This window comes from Cebus imitator, unplaced genomic scaffold (genome assembly GCF_001604975.1).
Source record: "Cebus imitator isolate Cc_AM_T3 unplaced genomic scaffold, Cebus_imitator-1.0 Scaffold404, whole genome shotgun sequence".
Classification (NCBI taxonomy): Eukaryota; Metazoa; Chordata; class Mammalia; order Primates; family Cebidae; genus Cebus; species Cebus imitator.
The window spans coordinates 1,799,894-1,818,421 of NW_016107719.1; the positions used below are offsets into that span (position 1 = coordinate 1,799,894).

The 18,528-nt window shown below is 52.2% G+C and overlaps 1 protein-coding gene across 2 annotated transcripts in view; it reads right to left on the reverse strand.

The window, feature by feature from the left end:
• Positions 1–5,085: 5,085 nt before the first annotated feature.
• DNAL4 (dynein axonemal light chain 4) overlaps positions 5,086–18,528 on the reverse strand; it is a 14,359-nt gene continuing 916 nt past the window's right edge. Inside the window, exons 1-4 of one of the 2 annotated variants that reach the window (XM_037731534.1) lie at positions 17,203–17,223; positions 9,167–9,376; positions 7,460–7,543; positions 5,086–6,189 (exon numbers count right to left, since the gene is read on the reverse strand). In XM_037731534.1, coding sequence (XP_037587462.1) covers positions 6,025–6,189; positions 7,460–7,543; positions 9,167–9,235 — 318 coding nt within the window. In that variant the 5' untranslated portion in view covers positions 9,236–9,376; positions 17,203–17,223 and the 3' untranslated portion in view covers positions 5,086–6,024. Of the gene's footprint in view, positions 6,190–7,459; positions 7,544–9,166; positions 9,377–17,202; positions 17,224–18,528 lie in introns of those variants that run through there. The other variant, XM_017509030.2, reaches the window with a different exon arrangement.

Here is an 18,528-nt window from a genome sequence, read left to right on the forward strand (position 1 = left end):
CATCCATCCACCCACCTGTTCTTTCATTCACTCACTTGTTAGTCACAATGCATTTTCAATTCATATCAGTCCTTGACCCAGTCATTACTGATGCACCTCCTGTAGAAATCTATTCCATCCATCCACCTATCCATTCATCTATCTGTCCATCCACCCATCCAACCATCCATTTATCTATCCGTCCATCTACTCATCTTCCCACCCACCCATCCCCCTACGCATCCATTCATACTTTCATTCACTCACTTGCTAGCCACAATGCATTTTCAATTCATATCAGGCCCTGGGCTAGGCATCAGGAATGCACAGAGAGATACGACAGCCCCAGCCATCAAGTAAATAAAGCATAGCAGGTATAGACACCATGACAGAAGATGTGGCACCGTGGGGACACAAAGTGACTGTGTGTCAGTGGGTGCAGCAGGGAAGGGGCTCTGGAGGAGCTGGTATCACTCTGAGCTGCTGATGTGCAGTGGAGACTGAGGCCTGCCCCCACTCTGGCATGTCAATGTCACACGTTCTCTGACGTCGTCTCCCTACTGTTAGGGGAGGGAGGCACATCATGGAAACTTCCAGGCTGCTTCACTGGCCATTTTGAGACTGGAAGGACAAACGCAGTGTGGACCCTGCTGGGTCAACAGCCAGGTCCTCACACACAGTGGCTGTTGGGATTGTCTTTCTGGGTTCTGGATGAAACAACAGGGTTTGGTCCCAGCTACCTGGGGCCCTTGGTCACTGGATCAGGTGTGTGTGCAGGTGTGGCCACCCTGCCTCTCCTGCGTTGGCTCTGCAGGGGCCTAGTGCTTGTGGGGGCTTAGATGTGATAACCTACTTACCTGGCACAGCCCAGCCTTCCAGACTCCCACGCCTCACACCCAGAGTGGAGGCTCAAGGAGGGGATGGCTCCCCAAAGCCCCTGACCCCAATCCTTGATCAGCTCTTCCAACTTAAAAGCACACTCGGGCCGGACATGGTGGCCTATGCCTGTAATCCCAGCAATGTGGGAGGACAAGGTGCGTGGATCATGAGGTTAGGAGTTCGAGACCAGCCTGGCCAATATGGTGAAACCCCTAAAAACAAAACAAGAAAAAAAATTAGCCAGGTGTGGTGGTGGGCACCTGTAGTCCCAGCTACTCAGGAGGCTGAGGCAGGAGAATCGCTTGAACCTGGAGGCAGAGGTTGTAGTGAGCCAAGATTGTGCCACTGCAGGGCCACTGTTTCCTGGGGGCCTTATGGTAACTCTGGGAAGCAGGCGTAGCGGGAGCTGCGAATCCTATCTTGGAGGTGACGAAACTGAGATCTGAGAAGCGAAGTGGCTTGTTCAAGCTGGCAGACAACCCTGGAGAGGGTTAGGAGCTGTCACAGGCCTGTGGGGAACCCTCGCTCTGCCACTTAGATGGTGGCTCTCCTCATCTGTACCAGGGGGATTCCAAAGGCACCTCCTCATGGAATGGACGTACACACTAGAGATGATGGAGCCGGGGAAATGCTTGGTGCTGTGCCTGGCACCGCTGAGGAATCTAATAGTTTGGGAATATTATTCAAAACAATTAGAGTCTTCTGCCTTCTAGGCGTGCTCTCCTCCCACGCCCATGGCCTTTCTGAGGATTGGGGATAGCAGCTGCCAGTGGGAGGTGGTTGCTTTAAATACAATATGAGGAGAACGAAGGGAAATTAGGACAGGGTGGTGGCTTTTGTGACTACACTTTGACAACCCCCTCCCAAACCTGGACACAATCAGACGCTGCCTGCTTCTGTGCCTAAGGAGCTGAGCCTCTGCTGCACAGCCCTCACTCCTGTTGCGGTGCGTGGGAGGGGCACACTGATTTGAGCTGGCCCCCAACAGCCCAAGGGCACACCCCCACCTACCTGTAGGATTTGTCCTCTGGAGAAGCAGGAAGTAGGTTAAGGAAGATGCTGGGTTTCTCTGCGCCTCTTCCAAGGCAACGTGAAATATTCACCAGATTCCTCCACAGGCCCAGCAGAGGGCTTCAAAGACAGCGGTCCCTGCAGCAGCACGTGCACTTCCACAGACGTCACGGAGCCTCGTGGCCACGCCCTCCCTCTCTACCTTCTCATGCTGACTGGCTCAGCACCCCTCACTCTTGGGAGGCCTGTGGCTCTGGAGTCCCAGCAAGGGAACCTATGGTTCACTCCCTTTGATCTGGCCTGGGCACTCACTGCTGTCCCAGGCAGAGGGACGAGCTCTGGGGATGGGGCCTGTGACTCCCTCTAGACATGTCCAGACAAGGTTGCCGATTTCCCCCACACCGATTCTGGCTGGGTCCAGCAGAGGGGACTGGGGTGTTAGTGGGGCCCTGCTCCCCACATGGCAGATGGCAGCAAAGAGGTGGGGTTGGTGACAGGCCTGTGGTTGCTGCCTCCACCATAAACACTGGAACTGCCATGGAGGGTGCAGGGGAGGACCGGGGATGGTGGGGGAAGCAGCTAGAAGATAAACTAGAAGATGGATGGCCCAAGGCGCCCCTGGGGAGTCCCAGTCTGTGGGGGACAGGACAGGAGGAAAATGGACAGAGGTCTGAGAATGCCGCATGTGCGGAAGAGCGGGGACGATCCAGGCGGGCAGCCCAGGTTCAAGTCCCAGCTACAGCTGCCTCCTAGCTGGACCTCAGGCCAGATACTCCATCCTCCAAGCTTGGATTTCTCCATTTGTAAATGGCAACAGCAACCCCTAATTTTGAGGTCTGTTGAGTTACACATCCAGGTCCTGAGGGAGAAGCTTCCTTCCTCCTGAGCCCCAGCAAACCCCTTCACCTTCAGCCCATCCTCTCTCCCGCCCCGCATCCTCTCCCAACCACAGCCACTGCCCGACTTCCCTGAACCCCTCGGGAGCTTCCCGGAGCCACTGCTCTACACAGCTGCTGCTCCCTCAAACAACAGTAACTTCCCCTCCCCACCCCTCCCTGGGAAACTGCCAAGGCCCGGTTCAACACCACCTCCTCTGTGAAGCCCTCCCCAGTCCCCTGCTGAGAGTGTCTCTTCTCTGAACTTCAGATTCCCTGAACCCCACCTTCTCTCTTCTGGCAAATAAGTCTGTCTTGCTTTTCTGTTCCCGGGTCTGGCCCTCAGTAGCCTGCATGGTGGCTGGCAGGATGGTGCCTCCTCCACGTCACGGTTCTCTCCTTTCAGCCCATCATCAAACGCTTACTGAACGCTACAGGCAGCGAAGGCCCTGGAAGGCCACAGTGGCCACATCTGGCATGGGTCTTGGGGAGTGGAAGTAAAGCCACCAGGGCCAAGGAAACCCCTGGGAAACACACCTGCCATGGTTCCCGGTTACCTGACCTGGCCCAGCGGTGACCCTACCGCTGTCTGAGAGCAGGTGGAGAGACTGTGAATGACCTATTTCTGGGAAGGCAAGTGAGGGGTCTGCTGCAGGGACAGGAGTGACTGGCGTCAAGGGCATGCTGGCCACTCGTGGTGCCACTGTACGGTGTGCCTTCGAGGGCCAGGCACTGCACAAGCCCCATCTGGCTGAATCTCCACCCACCCCGAGGAGCTTGGTGTCAGCGCCCCATCCACAGGTGGCAAGAGGGGGAAGGGCAGAGCGATAGCAAAGTGCACGCCTCGCGGGTGTCACCTGTTCCAGACGCGGTTCCAGGCCTCCCGTCAGCCTCCTGAGGTGGGCGCGCTGTATCCCCATTCTACAGACAGAGCCACTGAGGACAGGGAGGCTAGGAGGAGCAGAGCCGGGCCCGAACCAGCTCTGCAGGCCTCAGCGCCCATGCTCCTAACTGCCACCCCCACCACCCTGGTTGCCAGCTGCTCCAGCCTCGCTTTTTGGCGCCCACGTGCAGCAGATGAAAGGAGAGAACAGATGCAGAGCGGGCGGTTAATCAGCGCAGCTATTCCCGGCCTTGGCGCCTGCTCCCTACCTCCTGCGCCGGCCCCCGCCTCTCTGTTCACTCCCTTCTGCCAATCCCTCTGCAGCACCCAAGTGGCACAGGGCTCTGGCCAGGGCAGGTCCAAGGTCAAGGAGCTGCCCCATCTGCCAAGTCCCAAAGGGCCAGGAGTGGCTGGAAAGCTACCCAACCAGACAGCCAGCCTTGAGGCAGTGACTGCGCCTTCTCATTCTTGTCTGTCCCGCACGGCAGCAATCTTCCCCTCGGCTGCATGGGTCTGGTCTAACCAAACCTAATCTGCTCACCACGAGGCTGTCCAGCCAACCTGTTGACAGATCTTGCTAGTGCTGGATGCTCAGCCTCACAAGGGCAGGACTGGAACCGGGACAGGGACAGGGCTTCGGCTCCCAGGCCCGTGTGTTTCCTGGGGACCATCTCAGGAGGGCCCCTGTGTGCGCGGGAAGGCAGGCTGCTCCTGCTCTGCCCATGCCCCGGGTGTTCTCTTCTGAGGAGCAGATTCGGGGGCCAACCCCTGAGGGCGCTTCACAGTCCTGCATGTGGCTCCTGTCCCCAAGTCACTTCTCATCTCCTGCTTTTACCACAAGTGCCTTGGGGACAGAAGCCACGTGCTGGAGGTAATGTCTGGTTTTCTATCCTGAGAGCAGCTCTCTCCCTTGGTAAGATCCTGTCTTTCCTTCAAGCATTGGCTGTCAGGCCTCATCCCACTGGAGACCCCTGTACTCCCCAGGCTGGGCTTGCCTCCTTCCTCCCCCAAGAATGCCCCATCCGATCTTTTACTGTTACTTTTCCCATAGGTGAAATGATGGGGCCCACACGCTCCGAAGTGAACCCAGAGCTCACTGAGGCCATATCTGTGGCTTCCATCTTCACATCCTCAGCTCCTGGGGCCTGACCCTCAGTGGCTGTTGAATAAGCAAGCATCTGTCGAACTAAGCGAAATTCTGTGGGCCTGAAAAGGTCTTTACTGTAGATCAGTCCAGCTGCCAAGAGTATCTCAGTGTCCCCAACCAGCTGTACTTGGCCCCTATCCTCAGTGACCTAATGGTGAGAGGGGCCGGCCAGGTCCAGTGGGGATATGCCTGGGCCAGGGGCTTCCAGCAGCCTCACAGGTTAGCCAGAAGCATCTCTAGGCACCTGGGACCCACCCGAGCTTGAGGATACTGATCACACTTTCCCATCACATCAAGACTGTAGAATGAGGTCAGTTTTTGGTAGTTTTAATTGTAAAAACCAAGACATTTATATAAATAAGACCGCTGTGTAAAATACGATTCACCCTTCTACTAAAACCCTTCTCCCACACTCAAAAACAACATAGAAAACCCAGCAGAGAGCAGTACAAATCGGCATGCGGTCCCTGATCGAAGTCGCGGGCAGGCCAGGGTTCCCTGCGGAAGCAGCCTCGGGGTGAGAGCACTCCTGCCCAGGTGTCCCACCAGAGGATCGGTGACCCCTCGAGAAATTGCCAGCAGCAGCTCCCATACCCCGGCCCCTGGCTCTCAAATGCACGGGTCGAGGAGAGGACAGGAAAGGCTGCTTGGTCCCCACCAAGGCTGGGGGCTAGGGGACTGATGGCCCAGTGAGATGCAGTGGTCTGTTCAGCCTGGGGTCAAGTTGGGGGAAGGGGCTTCTACGGGGTCAACACCTCCCCAGAGGACAAGGAGAGAAGCTGCCCGTGTCCCTTGAAAGAAGCGTCTCCTTCTTGGGGCCATTTTCTTATAGCCACTAATGACAAGGACGGCCGACACCTCCTAGCAGTACAGGGGATGGCAGGGCAGTGGGGCTCCCAGGACGCAAAGGGAAAGCAGCCCTCGGGAAAGAGGAGACCGGCGCATTCCTGTGTGGAAAATCCCATCCCCCACCTCCTCTACCCTGTCACACTGCCCCACCCCGCGTTTCCAGCACAGACCAATGCCTGCTGCCCTGTCCACACCCAGAGACTCCGAGGGAGACAGCTGAGAGCCTGGGGATGGAGATGTCAAGGTCACACACGGGGCGTGGCTCAGGAAACTGGTACACAAGGACAAAAAGAAAAGACCCCAACTCTCCTTGGAAAAACCAGGACCCACCTGGGGCCACTCCCCACCCCAGATGAATGGCAGGAAAAGGCCCTGCAGGGGGCGGGGCAGGGGACAGAGTGTCAGGAGCACTTCCAGACGCACACAGCCAGGGTCCCCCCAAAGTACAGGTAGAGGAGGTTCTTCACCTCGTGGGTGATCTCAAACCCAAAGCCCTCGCCGATCACCACGTGCCAGGAGGAGCCGAACTTCTTGTCCATCGTCTCTTTGATCATCTTGGCGGCGCTCTGGAAGAAAGAGGGCACTCATCAGGAGGGCACAGGGGAGGAGGCGGCAGGAGTCAAGTCCCTCTCCAGGGAGGAGAAGGCTGACACCGAGGTCTTGGCAGGAGGAAGGCCTCCTGTCCTATTTCTGTTGTCCTTCCTGCTTCAAAAAGGGTTTCCACGCAGGCCACCTCCTGACAGGTCTATTACACAGGCACAGAAAACTACACTCAGCAGTCAAGAAACTGGCTGAGGGAGGCAGGCAGGCAAGCATCAGGTCTGCAGACAGCCTGGGGCCACGTCCTGGCTCTGCACTTAGTGTGGGCTTCCCGGCAGTGCTGCTTCCCTCAGGTGTAACCCGGGTAAGTGGGGCACCAGGCGGTGTCAGGACCAACCGAGAGACCTGCAGACTGCAAGGTGCCTGATGTGTTCAGTGGGCTCCGGGGAGGCGCTGGCTGCCCTGGTCATGGGCACAGGCAACTTCCTCCTGTGCCTGCTCTTTCAAGACGCTCCCCCACCGCCTTGTGAGGTCTGGAGGGGCAGGGCCCCCTACTCAGCAGGGCGAGTCCAGGCACAGGTGCCTGATGTGCACCAACAGCGCCTCTCACCACGTTCGGCCCCACAATGGGTACTCTGTCCCCACTGTCTCAGTAAATATGTCCTCACGACTGGCCTAGTGAGGAGGCACCATCACCACCCTCCATTTAATGACTAGGACACTGCTCAGCGTTAAGAAATAGCTCATCCAAGGGTACAGCTAGGAAGGGCTGGAGCCAGGATCTGAATCTGGGCCTGGCCGACCCCCAGCCCGGGCTCCCACCGGCCAGAGCCTCGCCTCCCCACTGGCTGCAACACTGACTTCTTGCTCTCCCCACCAGATTGATGAATGGCCTTCTTGCCTTGCTGCCTGCTGGCAATATCCGCAGCAGCTACAACAGTGCCTGTTCAACACCTTTCTGAATGGATGAATTAATGCATGAATGAATGCCTGGGCAGGCCTCTGTTCGCCACTGGGATGGAACCGCAGGGAAAGGCGTCCTATTCAGCAGCCCACCTGAGGCAGGGAACATGGCCCCTGTGGCTTTGCTCCTCTAGGGCTGGGTGCGACCATCAGTGCCTGGAGTCAGTGCCAGCCTCTCCCTCACTGACCTTCCCCAGACTGAACGCTTCCGAGGAAGGCTCTGGCCTCATCCTAGCAGTACTCTCTGGAGCTGACTGCAGGGAACAAGGACCACTCTATTCATCCACAGGGGCCACCAAAGGCGCAAGGGGCCACCTGCACTGCTGGCGATACCTCGTTGTTGTTGGAGAATTTCTCACAGGCTGTGACACATAGCTCCATGGTCTCCACGCGCATCTCCTCTGGCATGTCCGAGTGCTAGAGACAGGGCAGGGGTGACAAACAGAGACAGGCTTAGCCCGTGACCTGGCCTTCCTGGCTGGCCTCTCTGTCCCAAGCTTAAGGCATGGACAGCAGGTTAGCCTCCCTGGCACAGCCCTGGGCAGGTGACCCATCTCCTGATTGACCCCTGCAGCTGGGGCAAAGGCATGGCGTAGAGCTGAGCCTCATGGGCTCTCAAGCCCAGGCTCTCTACAAGGGTGTGAAACTGGCACCAGGTTCCAGCCAACGGGCACGGGAAGAAGGCCGGCCGAGGGCAAAGGGAATGCTGGCTATGGAAGTGCGTTCCGATGAATCTCACCCCGGAGGCCTGCAGAGGCTGCTGGGTGCTCTTTGGGGCCCCTGGTTTTTCTCCAGCCTTTCCATCTGCTCCTTCTCCATCGATCTGCTGGATTCCCTTCCTCCTCCCAGCTCCTGGAGGGCCCTGGTTCCCACCTCCACTCCCCTGTCTCCAGCGACTCCATCTCTGGGGTCTTGTGTGCTCCTCGCCTCTCTGTGTCCTCTCGTGGGAGGACTCCCACACTCCCACCCCCAGCTCTAACCTCTTCTTTGGGCTCCCAACTACTGTGTCCAACATGACAACCTCACTTAGATGTCTAAAAATAACTTGATTCCCCACAAACCCATCTTCTTCCATCTTCCCTTTTCTGGTAATAAATACCATTTTTTTCTCCCATTACTCAGGAAAACAGACCCCAGGACCTGTCCTGGACTCTCTTGCTCCCATACCCAGTATCCAAGCTGGCAGTAGGTCCTTGGGCCTCTACACTCACGGAACATCCTGAACCTGACCGTGTCTCACACTCCACCCTGTGAGCAGCGCCCAGACACCCTCATCGCACTGGGCCTTCCCCATGTCTGCTTTGGTATCCCCGAGTCCATTCTGCTCACAACAGCTGGAGTGAGCTTTTGAAAACCAAACCGATCTCGTCACTCCCCTGCTTCAAACCCTTCTCTGCTCCCACTTCGACTCGGGACAGAACCCCCAGTTCTCACACATTCTTCATGGTGGCTGGCCAGGCCTGTGGGGTCCTGCCCCACCGATGCTGTTATGCATCCTGCCATCCCTCTCAGCACTGCATTCCAGCCATGCTGGCCTTCTCTCTGTGCCTCCAAAATGCCAACTTCATTCTCATCCCAGGCTTCCTGTTTCTCTGTTTCCCAGCTTGGCATGTTCTTCCCTGGGTCTTTGTGAGGTTTGCTCTCTGTCTTCAGGTCTCTGATCTGAGAAACCTCTCCAGAAGCTAACCTCTCTCCAGCCCCTTACAGCTGCTTCAATTTTCATTAGAGTACTTACTGCCTAAAATTATGTTCTTTAAACACATCTTTCACACGGGCCAGGCCTTTGCCTGTCTCGTTCACCATCTCCACAGTGCCTAGAACAGTGCCCGGCATATAGTAGGTGGCCTAAATAAATACTTGGTGAATGAATGAATGAATGAAAGAATGAATCACTGTCAACTCCATGATGTCTAGGTCTGAGCCAGCAGAGCCCTTCTTAGCTTTCTCCCACTGCCATCCTGCAAGGGACAAGCTCCACCCACCTCTCTCCAGCCTGGGTGGGCCCTGCTGGCCATCCTGCCTCCCTCCCCTGGGGCTTACCCTGACCAGAGGGAAGGTCTGAAGTCGCTTATAATCAGCCTCATCTTTCTTCCCTTCTGTTTCTCCCATGATCCTTCCACTGTCACCACTGGAGGAGAGAGTGGGGTTCTCAGGAGGTGCTGGGACTGGCAATTAAGACACACCCAGGAGATTCAGGAAGCAGGCCCTGCCAACTTGGTGGGAGCAGAAAATGTCTTTCCCTGGGGGGTGCTGTAGAAAACAGGAAAAACCAGAAGAAAAGAGTTGGCTTTGAAACCATACATCACAAATTAGAAATGTCTCAGTAACAAGCTGACACCTCCCCATCTTAACTCCTCCGCACTCTCTTCCAAATGGCCAGCAAGTCTGCAGACGGGAGGATGAGTCAACATGAGATGCTGGGGCCTGGTTAAGAACACACTGGTACGATGCTGCAAGCCCACACTGTCGTTATCAAGACAAATACTGACTGCAGGCCAGGCCTGAGGGATGGAGGCTTGAGCTGGCAATGAACAAATGCAGCTTCCCTGCGTGCCCACTACATACGTGGGCCTTCCTTCCCAGACGCTGCAGTTAGGAGGGGAAATGTTCAGGTCACCACTGACAGTCTGGGCTTATTGGCAAGTGAGGGGACCTCTCTGTAGGCCCATGATCTTCAGGGGAGTGAGAGTGCTGCTGCTCTGTGCCCTCCCTGGCACACCAGGCTCCCTGGCTGTTCTTTCCTACTCCTTCTTGGACCCCTGGGTCCTTCCCGCTGGCCCAGCAGCTGGGAGGCCTGGGTGCTGCCGCTGGTTCAATCACTCACCAGCAGCATGGCCCTGGGCCCCAGATTCCTCACCAGTAACTCGGGGATGGTCACATCAATCTCAAGGGGCCATTATGAGAATTTGATGAAACAGTGCCTGTGAAGCACTAAGACAGTGCCAGGCACAGGGTGGGCACTCGGGCACAGGGCAGGTGCTCAATACACGGCTGTGCTCTAACCCACGGGGCTTTTCCTAAAGAGATGGGCCTGGGCTGAGGACTGGGGCACTGCTGGCAATCCCGGCATTTCTCTTTCATCCTCAATTCAATTTATCTGATAATTCAAAGGCTTTTTTTTTTTTTTTTTAATCTCAGAAGTACTGACATAAATGAATACAAATCACCAGGTTGTTAAGCCCTTTTAAATAATCTATATTAGACAAATACAGCAAAATAATGTTATTCCAGCATTCCTCACATTTCCAAATAAATTTACTTTCACCACACGGTCATGGAACCCAAAGATGCTGAGCACTGTAATCAACAGGCAGGTAGTGACAGGTGATGGCTGCAGGTTTCTTGCCTGTCAGTGTTCCACAAGCATTTAAACAGCTTGTCACTGCATCAACTCCAGGAGTCAGGTCCTATAGGGACACAGGCATGAAGCTGGTCACCACAACAACCCAGGAGTCAGGTCCTGTGGGACAGAGGCATGAAGCTGGTCACCGCATCAACCCCAGGAGTCAGGTCCTGTGGGACAGAGGCATGAAGCTGGTCACCACAACAACCCAGGAGTTAGGTCCTATAGGGATAGAGGCATGAAGTGGGTCAGTCGCTGGCCTGAGGTCACTCAGCTCATTAGCAACAGAACTGAGGTGTGAATCCAGGCCTGGCTCTCCGTGTGGGCACTCCTAACCCCTTAGCCACATGGCTCCTCATGGGCACACAGGAGGCACTCACAAACATTCATCAACTGCCCACTGAGACAGCTCCTATCATCCTAGAGGGGAGACAAATCCAATGTTTGCTCTTCCCTTTTGCTGTGTCTTTTTCTAATGTTAACTTGACCCTGGTTTGGCCAAACCTTGAGCTTTCTGGGCACTCTTTCTGGGCTGTGCCCTCGATTTTCTCCCCTCTCCAATGCTGCAGAAGGCCTCAGTGCCACTCCATTTGGCCAGCTCCCTCACATGAGGCTGGAAGCCTGGCATAGACTCTACCATCCCATGACATTGGTATTTTCTGATTTCCCGGTGGACAGATGGCTCCACTTATCTCATCAATTCTGGGCATGTGTACCACTCAGACCTTAGCAGTTTTTGTCTCCATCAGCTGGCGAATTACCAAGCACAATTTCATTGTACTTTCTGGTCAGGTTTCTTATTTCACAAAATTAAGGGGATATTTTGCCTTTGCTCCTGAATGTGAAGGTCTAGTTCCTATTCCAGGCTGTCCTCCTAGCCTTACTGCTTCCTCCTCTACATCCGTCCAGGTGTGACAGAGGTGGTGGCTACACTGACGACAGAAGGAAAAGGCCACACGGTTTGTCTACCTCTGAGAATTTCAAGGGGGAGCAATCTAAAATGTGGAAGTAGCTTCTCAGGCATCTCCCACTGGAACACTTCCATCTCACTCATTCATCCTCGAGGCTAGCCAAGTGCTGGCATGCAGGAGCCAGGAGGGAATGAGGAGCCCATCATTGTGGACACGCTGCCTCAAGGAGGCCAGGGTCTGTGACAGCTGCTCTCACATGTAGGAGCCTGCTGAGATGTCACATGACTTCAGAGGTATCACCAAGGCCCATTTCTCAGGAACAACGTGGGCAAGCCAGTGGGACGGTGACCTGTGCAGCACCTTGTGGAGCAAAGAACTGTGTGGGGCCACAAACCAGACTATGGAGGCATGAACCCTGCCTCTATAAAACACACGCATTCTGCTCACTTCCTTTCTTGGTAGGCTTGGGCAAGTAATTGAACCTAAGCCTTGGTTTCCTTCTCTATGAAATGGGATACTAAATCCTCTCTCTGCATTCTCAGGAAGCTGTTGCAAGCCCCAGGTATGTGCATGTGAGTGACCGGAAATGTTAAAGCTCTCTGTACTATTATCACACTGCTCTCTGCTACCACCATGTAATGAACCAGGACTGGGTCGCCATGACTCAACCGTTTCCTAAGGACCATGATGACAAAGAGCTTTTTCTAACCACTACGTGTACTTCTGGGGACCTAAAAGAGATGAGAGAATAAAAAGAAATCATTATAGATGATGTGTTTCCAAATACAGAAGGCAGGAGAATTTTTTATGACTCTGTATCATTAGAGTATAGCTAGAGTCATTCAGCCACAATCTTAAAACTCTGCTGAAAGAATGCTACCAAAAATAGCAGAACTAGAGGTTCTAATAACTTTATCAATCTTCCATGCAGAGGAGCATGTGCCTGAATGCTTTGGGCCAGAAAGAGTCATGTCAGGTCTGAAAGAGCCTTTTAATAATGTAACTGTGGCTGGGCATGGTGGCTCACACCTGTAATCTCAGCACTTTGGGAGGCCAAGGCAGGTGGATCACTTGAGGTCAGGAGTTCGACACCAGCCTGGCCAACAGGGTGAAACTCCATCTCTACTAAACTACAAAAATTAGCTGGGTGTGGTGGCACATGCCTGTAATTGCAGCCACTGGGGAGGCTGAGGCAGAAGAATTGCTTGAATCTGGGAGGTGGAGGTTGCAGTGAGCCAAGATTGTGCCATTGCACTTCAGCCTAGGTGAAAAAGCAAGACTCCATCCCCCCACCAAAAAAAAAAAAAGTAATAATTGTGCCCACGGCCAGGGTATTTTGAATCTGCTGGGTACAGAAGCTCAACCCCAGCCCATCTGGCCCACAGCAGTGCAAAGCCAGGGGCAGTCTTATTCTCTCTCCCGCTGCTTGCTCTCCTCCTCACTCGAAGGCTGTCTGTGGGCTTTACACAGCCTCGCCCTGTCTGATGTGAGGCTCTTCCTAGGCAATAGGGGACACAGGCAAGAGCCCTTTATCTCATCCCCTGGTCCAGGCCAGTGTTCCTGGTCCTGCTATCCCTTGTTCTTTTGTGGCACTGGCCTCTATCACCACTCGTTATTGTGTGTCTGAAGTGTCTGGGAAGAATCCTGAAGAGGGTTAGGGTATGTGGGAGGGATCAGAAAAAAGGAATGCATTCTGGGAAATAAGGCCCCAAATATCTGCCAGCCCTCTGGGAGGGGGGCAGCCACTCAATGTCTGGAACGTCCTCAGCCCTTAGATCAGGGCTCGCCTCCCAGTACCACCCACCACGCATGCACCTGAGAGATTGCAGGGCACACCTGGAGCATGTCATGGTGGTATCAGGACAGACTAATAGTCAGATCTGAATTCACATCTTGTTTCTGTTTCAGACAAGGGCTTAGCTCCCTAAGACTCAATTTTCTTTTCTTTTCTTTCTTTTTTCTTTTTGAGATGGTGTTTCACTCTTGTGGCACAGGCTGGAATGCAATGGCATGATCTTGGTTCACTGTAACCTCTGCCTCCTGGTTTCAAGCAATTCTCCTGACTCAGCGTCCCAAGTAGCTGGGATTATAGGTGCCCACTACTGTGCCCAGCTAATTTTTTGTATTTTTAGTAGAGATGGGATTTCATCATGTTGGCCAGGCTGGTCTTGAACTCCTGATCTCAGGCCATCTACCCACGTTGGCCTCCCAAAGTGCTGGGATTACAGGCATGAGCCACTGCACCCAGCAGCCTCAGTTTTCTCATCTGGAAATTGGGGCTAAGGATTCAGTTCCTGTTATGGGTGCAGGAAGGAAACTGATATCTTTCTTCATAAACCAGCCTGTTCTACATCTAAACCTGCAGCCAAACAAACCACTATTTCCCAGGTTCCCACTACATGCAAACCACTGTGCTAGCACCAAATGAGGAAAGAATCACAAGGCAATTCTGTGAGACCTGTTGGGCGCCAAGGTGGTAGTGGTGTGGTAACGTGTGCTTTCACATCCACCATCTCATTTCATCCTTGTCACACTTGTGAGGGAAGGATCCAGCTCCCTGTTCTCAGACAAGGCACTGGAGCACAGAGAGGTTTTATGGCCAGCCTGAGGGTGCACAGCCAGCAATGTCAGAGCCAGGATCTGAACCCCAATCCATTCTTCTGACTCCATGCTCTGTGCATTCTCCTTTGGCACAAGCGAGCAGGAGACAAGGCAGTAACATGGATGACTTCAACACGTGGCATCCCCCAGCCAGCCTCTGTCCAGGCCTGCCTCTTGCTTCCCACCACATCAGGGACACAGGTGGGCACTTCAGTCTTCCTTGGCCTTTTAGCAAACAAATGAAGAACAAAGCTGGCAGGGGAGGAAAAAGGTGCCTAAGGACTTTGGGGCATTTGTCCAAGACGGCCATAGTGAGGTCAGGAAATGCTGCAGAAGCCAGGCTCCCAGACCAGTTTAAAGTGGGGGGCAGACACAGAGCTGCCATTTGAAAATTCTGCCACAAAAGGGCCTTAGAAGACACATCATCTACTACAAAAGAGGAACATTTGGCAGAATAAAGATCAGCCCTCCTCAAAGTCAAACACATGAAGTCGTTGTTTTTACGTGGTCCTTATTTTTCTCATTTTGCTGAGGTCCAATGAAAACTGAACGCGCCTGGGACTGAGGGAGGAGTGGAGGGGAGAGGAGAGAGGCCTGCTGACTAGTCTGGATCTGCAATTCTCAACATTTCCTCAGGTCTGACACCACATGATAAGTGACATTGACTCACACATGTACCCTCATGGACTTAACCAAACTTGGATGAAATCCCAGACAGTTTTGTCAAGACGCAGTATAAGGAAAGTCCCAACCATCACAGCTATTAGATCCCAGAGAGACAGCTGCTCGCCACACACAGCAGGGCAGGCTCCCACCCTACTCTCTCCCACTCAAGTGAACACATTTGAATGTAAGGGAGTAAGAGTGACATTATCACAGAAATAAATTGGACTTAGCATAGACTTATTTTTTAGAAACTCATTCACAATTGCTAATTGCCAGTGACATCTCACAACCAATCACGACTTAACCGTGTCTGCAAGTCCAGATTCCCTGGGGCTGAGGGACTTGATTTACCTCTAGATGCCTCAGAACATAAAGGCCAGTGTCTTGCATGTGGCAGAAGCCCAGAAATTATCCAAATTGAAATTAACTATATTTCATTTGCCCTAGGAGAGGAAAGGACCTATCACATCCATTCAAGACTATTTATTGAACATCGATCTTGAGCTGGCCATCAGAATGGGCGTCTACATACATGATGTCCCTCCCCAGTCACTCTGCCAGGTGCTATTATCTCTACGTTACTGGTATATCCACACAGACTGAAAAAAAGAGAGCGAGTTTCCACCTAGCTAATAAACAAAGGGGCTAGGATTTGATCCCAGGTATATAGGACTTCAAAGATTATGCTTTTTCTTTTATTTTTGAGACAGGGTCTCACTCTGTCGCCCAGGCTGGAGTGCGGTGGCATGATTACAACTTACCACAGCTTCAACTTCCCAGGCTCAGGTGATCCTCCCGAGTAGCTCAGTGGTGGCACACTACAGGCTTGTGCCACCATACTTGGGTAATTTTTGTATTTTTTTGAGAGATGGGGTTTTGCCACATTGCCCAGGCTGGTCTCAAACTCCTGAGCTCAAGCAATTCACCCACCTCAGCCTCCCAAAGTGCTGGGATTAGAGGCGTGAGCTACCATGCTCAGCCTGATTATGCTTTTTCACCTACTTGACTATAAGCAAGAGATAGTCCCTGCCTTTAAGGAGCTTACGATCTAATATGGAGACCAACAGGAATACACAAGGAACTATGATTCCTGGCAGACAGCAGTGCCACAAGACAGGTATGCTTGAGGTGGTGAGGGTGAGATAAGACAGCAAAAGCAGCTTGCTGGCCAGGGCAGCATTTGAGTCAGGACTGGAAAGCTGAGGAAGAACTGTGACAGGTGGATGAAGTGGGGAAGACCTTTCAGGCAGATGAACACAGCAGTGCCAAGGCAGAAAGCACAAAGCATTTTCTGGGAAAGTCTAATAGTCTCCTTTGGCTAGAAGATAGAATTTGGTAAAGAAGAGAGAAATAAATCCTTGGGCTGTGGAAGTGTAGAAGGGCCTTAAAACCCATGTTTAAATATTTTTGTAGAGATGGGGGTCTCTATGTTGCCAAGGCTGGTCTTGAACTTCTGGACTCAAGTGATCCTCCCACTTCAGACTCTCAAAGTGCTGGGATTACAAGAAGTGTGGATACTTTTCCCAGTGAATGGGAGGCTCTTTGAAGGTCTCTGGGTGGCTGGTGACATGGGTGGGCTGGGTTGACAGGAACAGAGACTGGAGGTAGGAGCAGTCACTAGGAAGCTGCAGTAATGGTCCAGGGGTATTATGTCACAGACATTAAAGACTTGAATGAGAGTAGGGGCTTCAGGAATGGAGATGATGTGAGCATCTCATGGAGGCAGAGTTGGAAGTACCTGACAACTGCCTGAGTGGAAAGGGCATGGTAGAGTGAGGAATGATGCCCAGGAGGATGGTGATGCCACTGACGGGGAGAGGGGAAACTGGGTGGCACAGCTGGGTAGAGAAGCAGGTCAGTTTCTTTTACTTATTTATTTTAAAATTATTTTTAATTTTTTCTTTTCTTTTTATTTTTTCTTTTATTGAGATGGGGTTTCATCATGTTGGTCAGGCTGGTCCCAAACTCCTGACCTCAGCTGATCTGCCCACCTCAGCCTCCCAAAGTCCTGGGATTACAGGTTGAGCCACCATGCCCAACAGGTCAGTTTCATTTCACAACTGCCAAGTTTAAATTCCTGGCAAGATACGTAAATGGAGGTATCTAGTCAGGAGAAAGATTATCAGGGGCAGGAGGGAAGCCATCAAGTCCAACTAACACATCAACACAGTCACACATTGCTTAATGATGAGGGTACGTTCTAAGAAATTCAAGAAATTCATCATTATGTGATTTTGTTGTGTGAATGTCATACAGTGTACTTACACAAAGCTAGATGGTGTAGCCTACTACAGACCTAGGCTATATGGTACAGCCTATTTCTCCAAGGCTACAAACTTGTGTAGCATGTTACTGTACTAAATACTGCAGGCAATGATGTCAGTGTATCTAAACATAGAAAAGGTATAGAAAAGCTCATGCCTGTAATCCCAGCACTGTGGGAGGCTGAGGTGGGTGGATCACTTGAGGTCAGGAGTTTGAGACCAGCCTGACCAACATGGCAAAACCCAGTCTCTACTAAAAATACAACAATTAGTTGGTGTGGTGGTGTGCACCTGTAATCCCAGCTACTTGGGAGGCTGAGGCAGGAGAATCGCTTGAACCCAGGAAGTGGAAGTTGTGGCGAGCTGAGATTGTGCTGCTGCACTCCAGCCCAGGTGGCAGAGCGAGTCTTCACCTCAAAAAAATAAAAATAAATAAAAATATAGTAAAGAAGATAAAGTGATACACCTATATAGGTCACTTCCCATGAATAAAGCATGCAGGACAGGAAGTTCCTCTGGGAGAATCAGTGAGTGGTGAGGGAAAGTGAAGGCCCAGGATGTTACTGGACACTGCTGCAACTTTTTTATTATTTACTTATTTTTATTTTTTAGATGGAGTCTTGCTCTGTCGCCCTGGCTGGAGTGCAGTAGCTCGATCTCAGCTCTGTGCAAACTCCACTCTATAGTTCAAATGATTCTCCTGCCTCAGCCTCCTGAGTAGCTGGGATTACAGGAGCCCACCACACAGGCCCGGGTATTTTTTTTTTTTTTCAGTACAGACAAGGTATAACCATGTTGGCCAGGCTGGTCTCAAACTCCTGACCTCAAGTGATCCCTCTGCCTTGGCCTCCCAAAGTGCTGAGATTACAGGTATGAGCCACCAGGCCTGGCTGCTTTTATTTATTTATTTTTTAAACTTTTAACTTTTGTTTTAAAAACTCAGACACAGATACATTAGTGTAGGCCTATAAGGGTCAGGATCCTCAGTATCACTATCTTCTACTACGACATCTTGTCCCACTGGACAGTCTTCAGGGGCATAACATCCATGGAGCTGTCATCTCCTATGAAAGCAACACCTTCTGCTGGAATACCTCCTGAAGGACCTATTTAAGACTGCTTACAGTTAAATTTTATTTTATATAAGTAGGAGAAGTATACACTATAAAATAATGATAAAAAGTCTAGAATAGTAAATACATAACCAGTAACATTTATTACCATTATCAAGTATTATGTCCTGTACACAACTGTATGTACTATATTTTATATGACTGGCCGCACTGTAGGTTTGCTTACACCAGATCACCACACACACGTGAGTCATGCGTTTTGCTCTGACATTATGATGGCTATGTAACTAGGTGATAGGAAGTTTTCAGCTCCATTATAACCTTAGGGGACCACTGTGGTATCTGCAGTCCTTCTTGACCAAAATGCTATACGGCACATGACTATATTTCAATCTCTATCTGTCCCACTCCCCACCCCTAAGTATCCCTAACATGGATGCCCAGGAGGAAGATCAGAGAGAGACATGTGGATCTGAGGATCAAGTGGAGAAAGGGCAGTTCATGCCGAGCGGGTTGGTAACATTTCCCAGAGAGGGAAAATGTG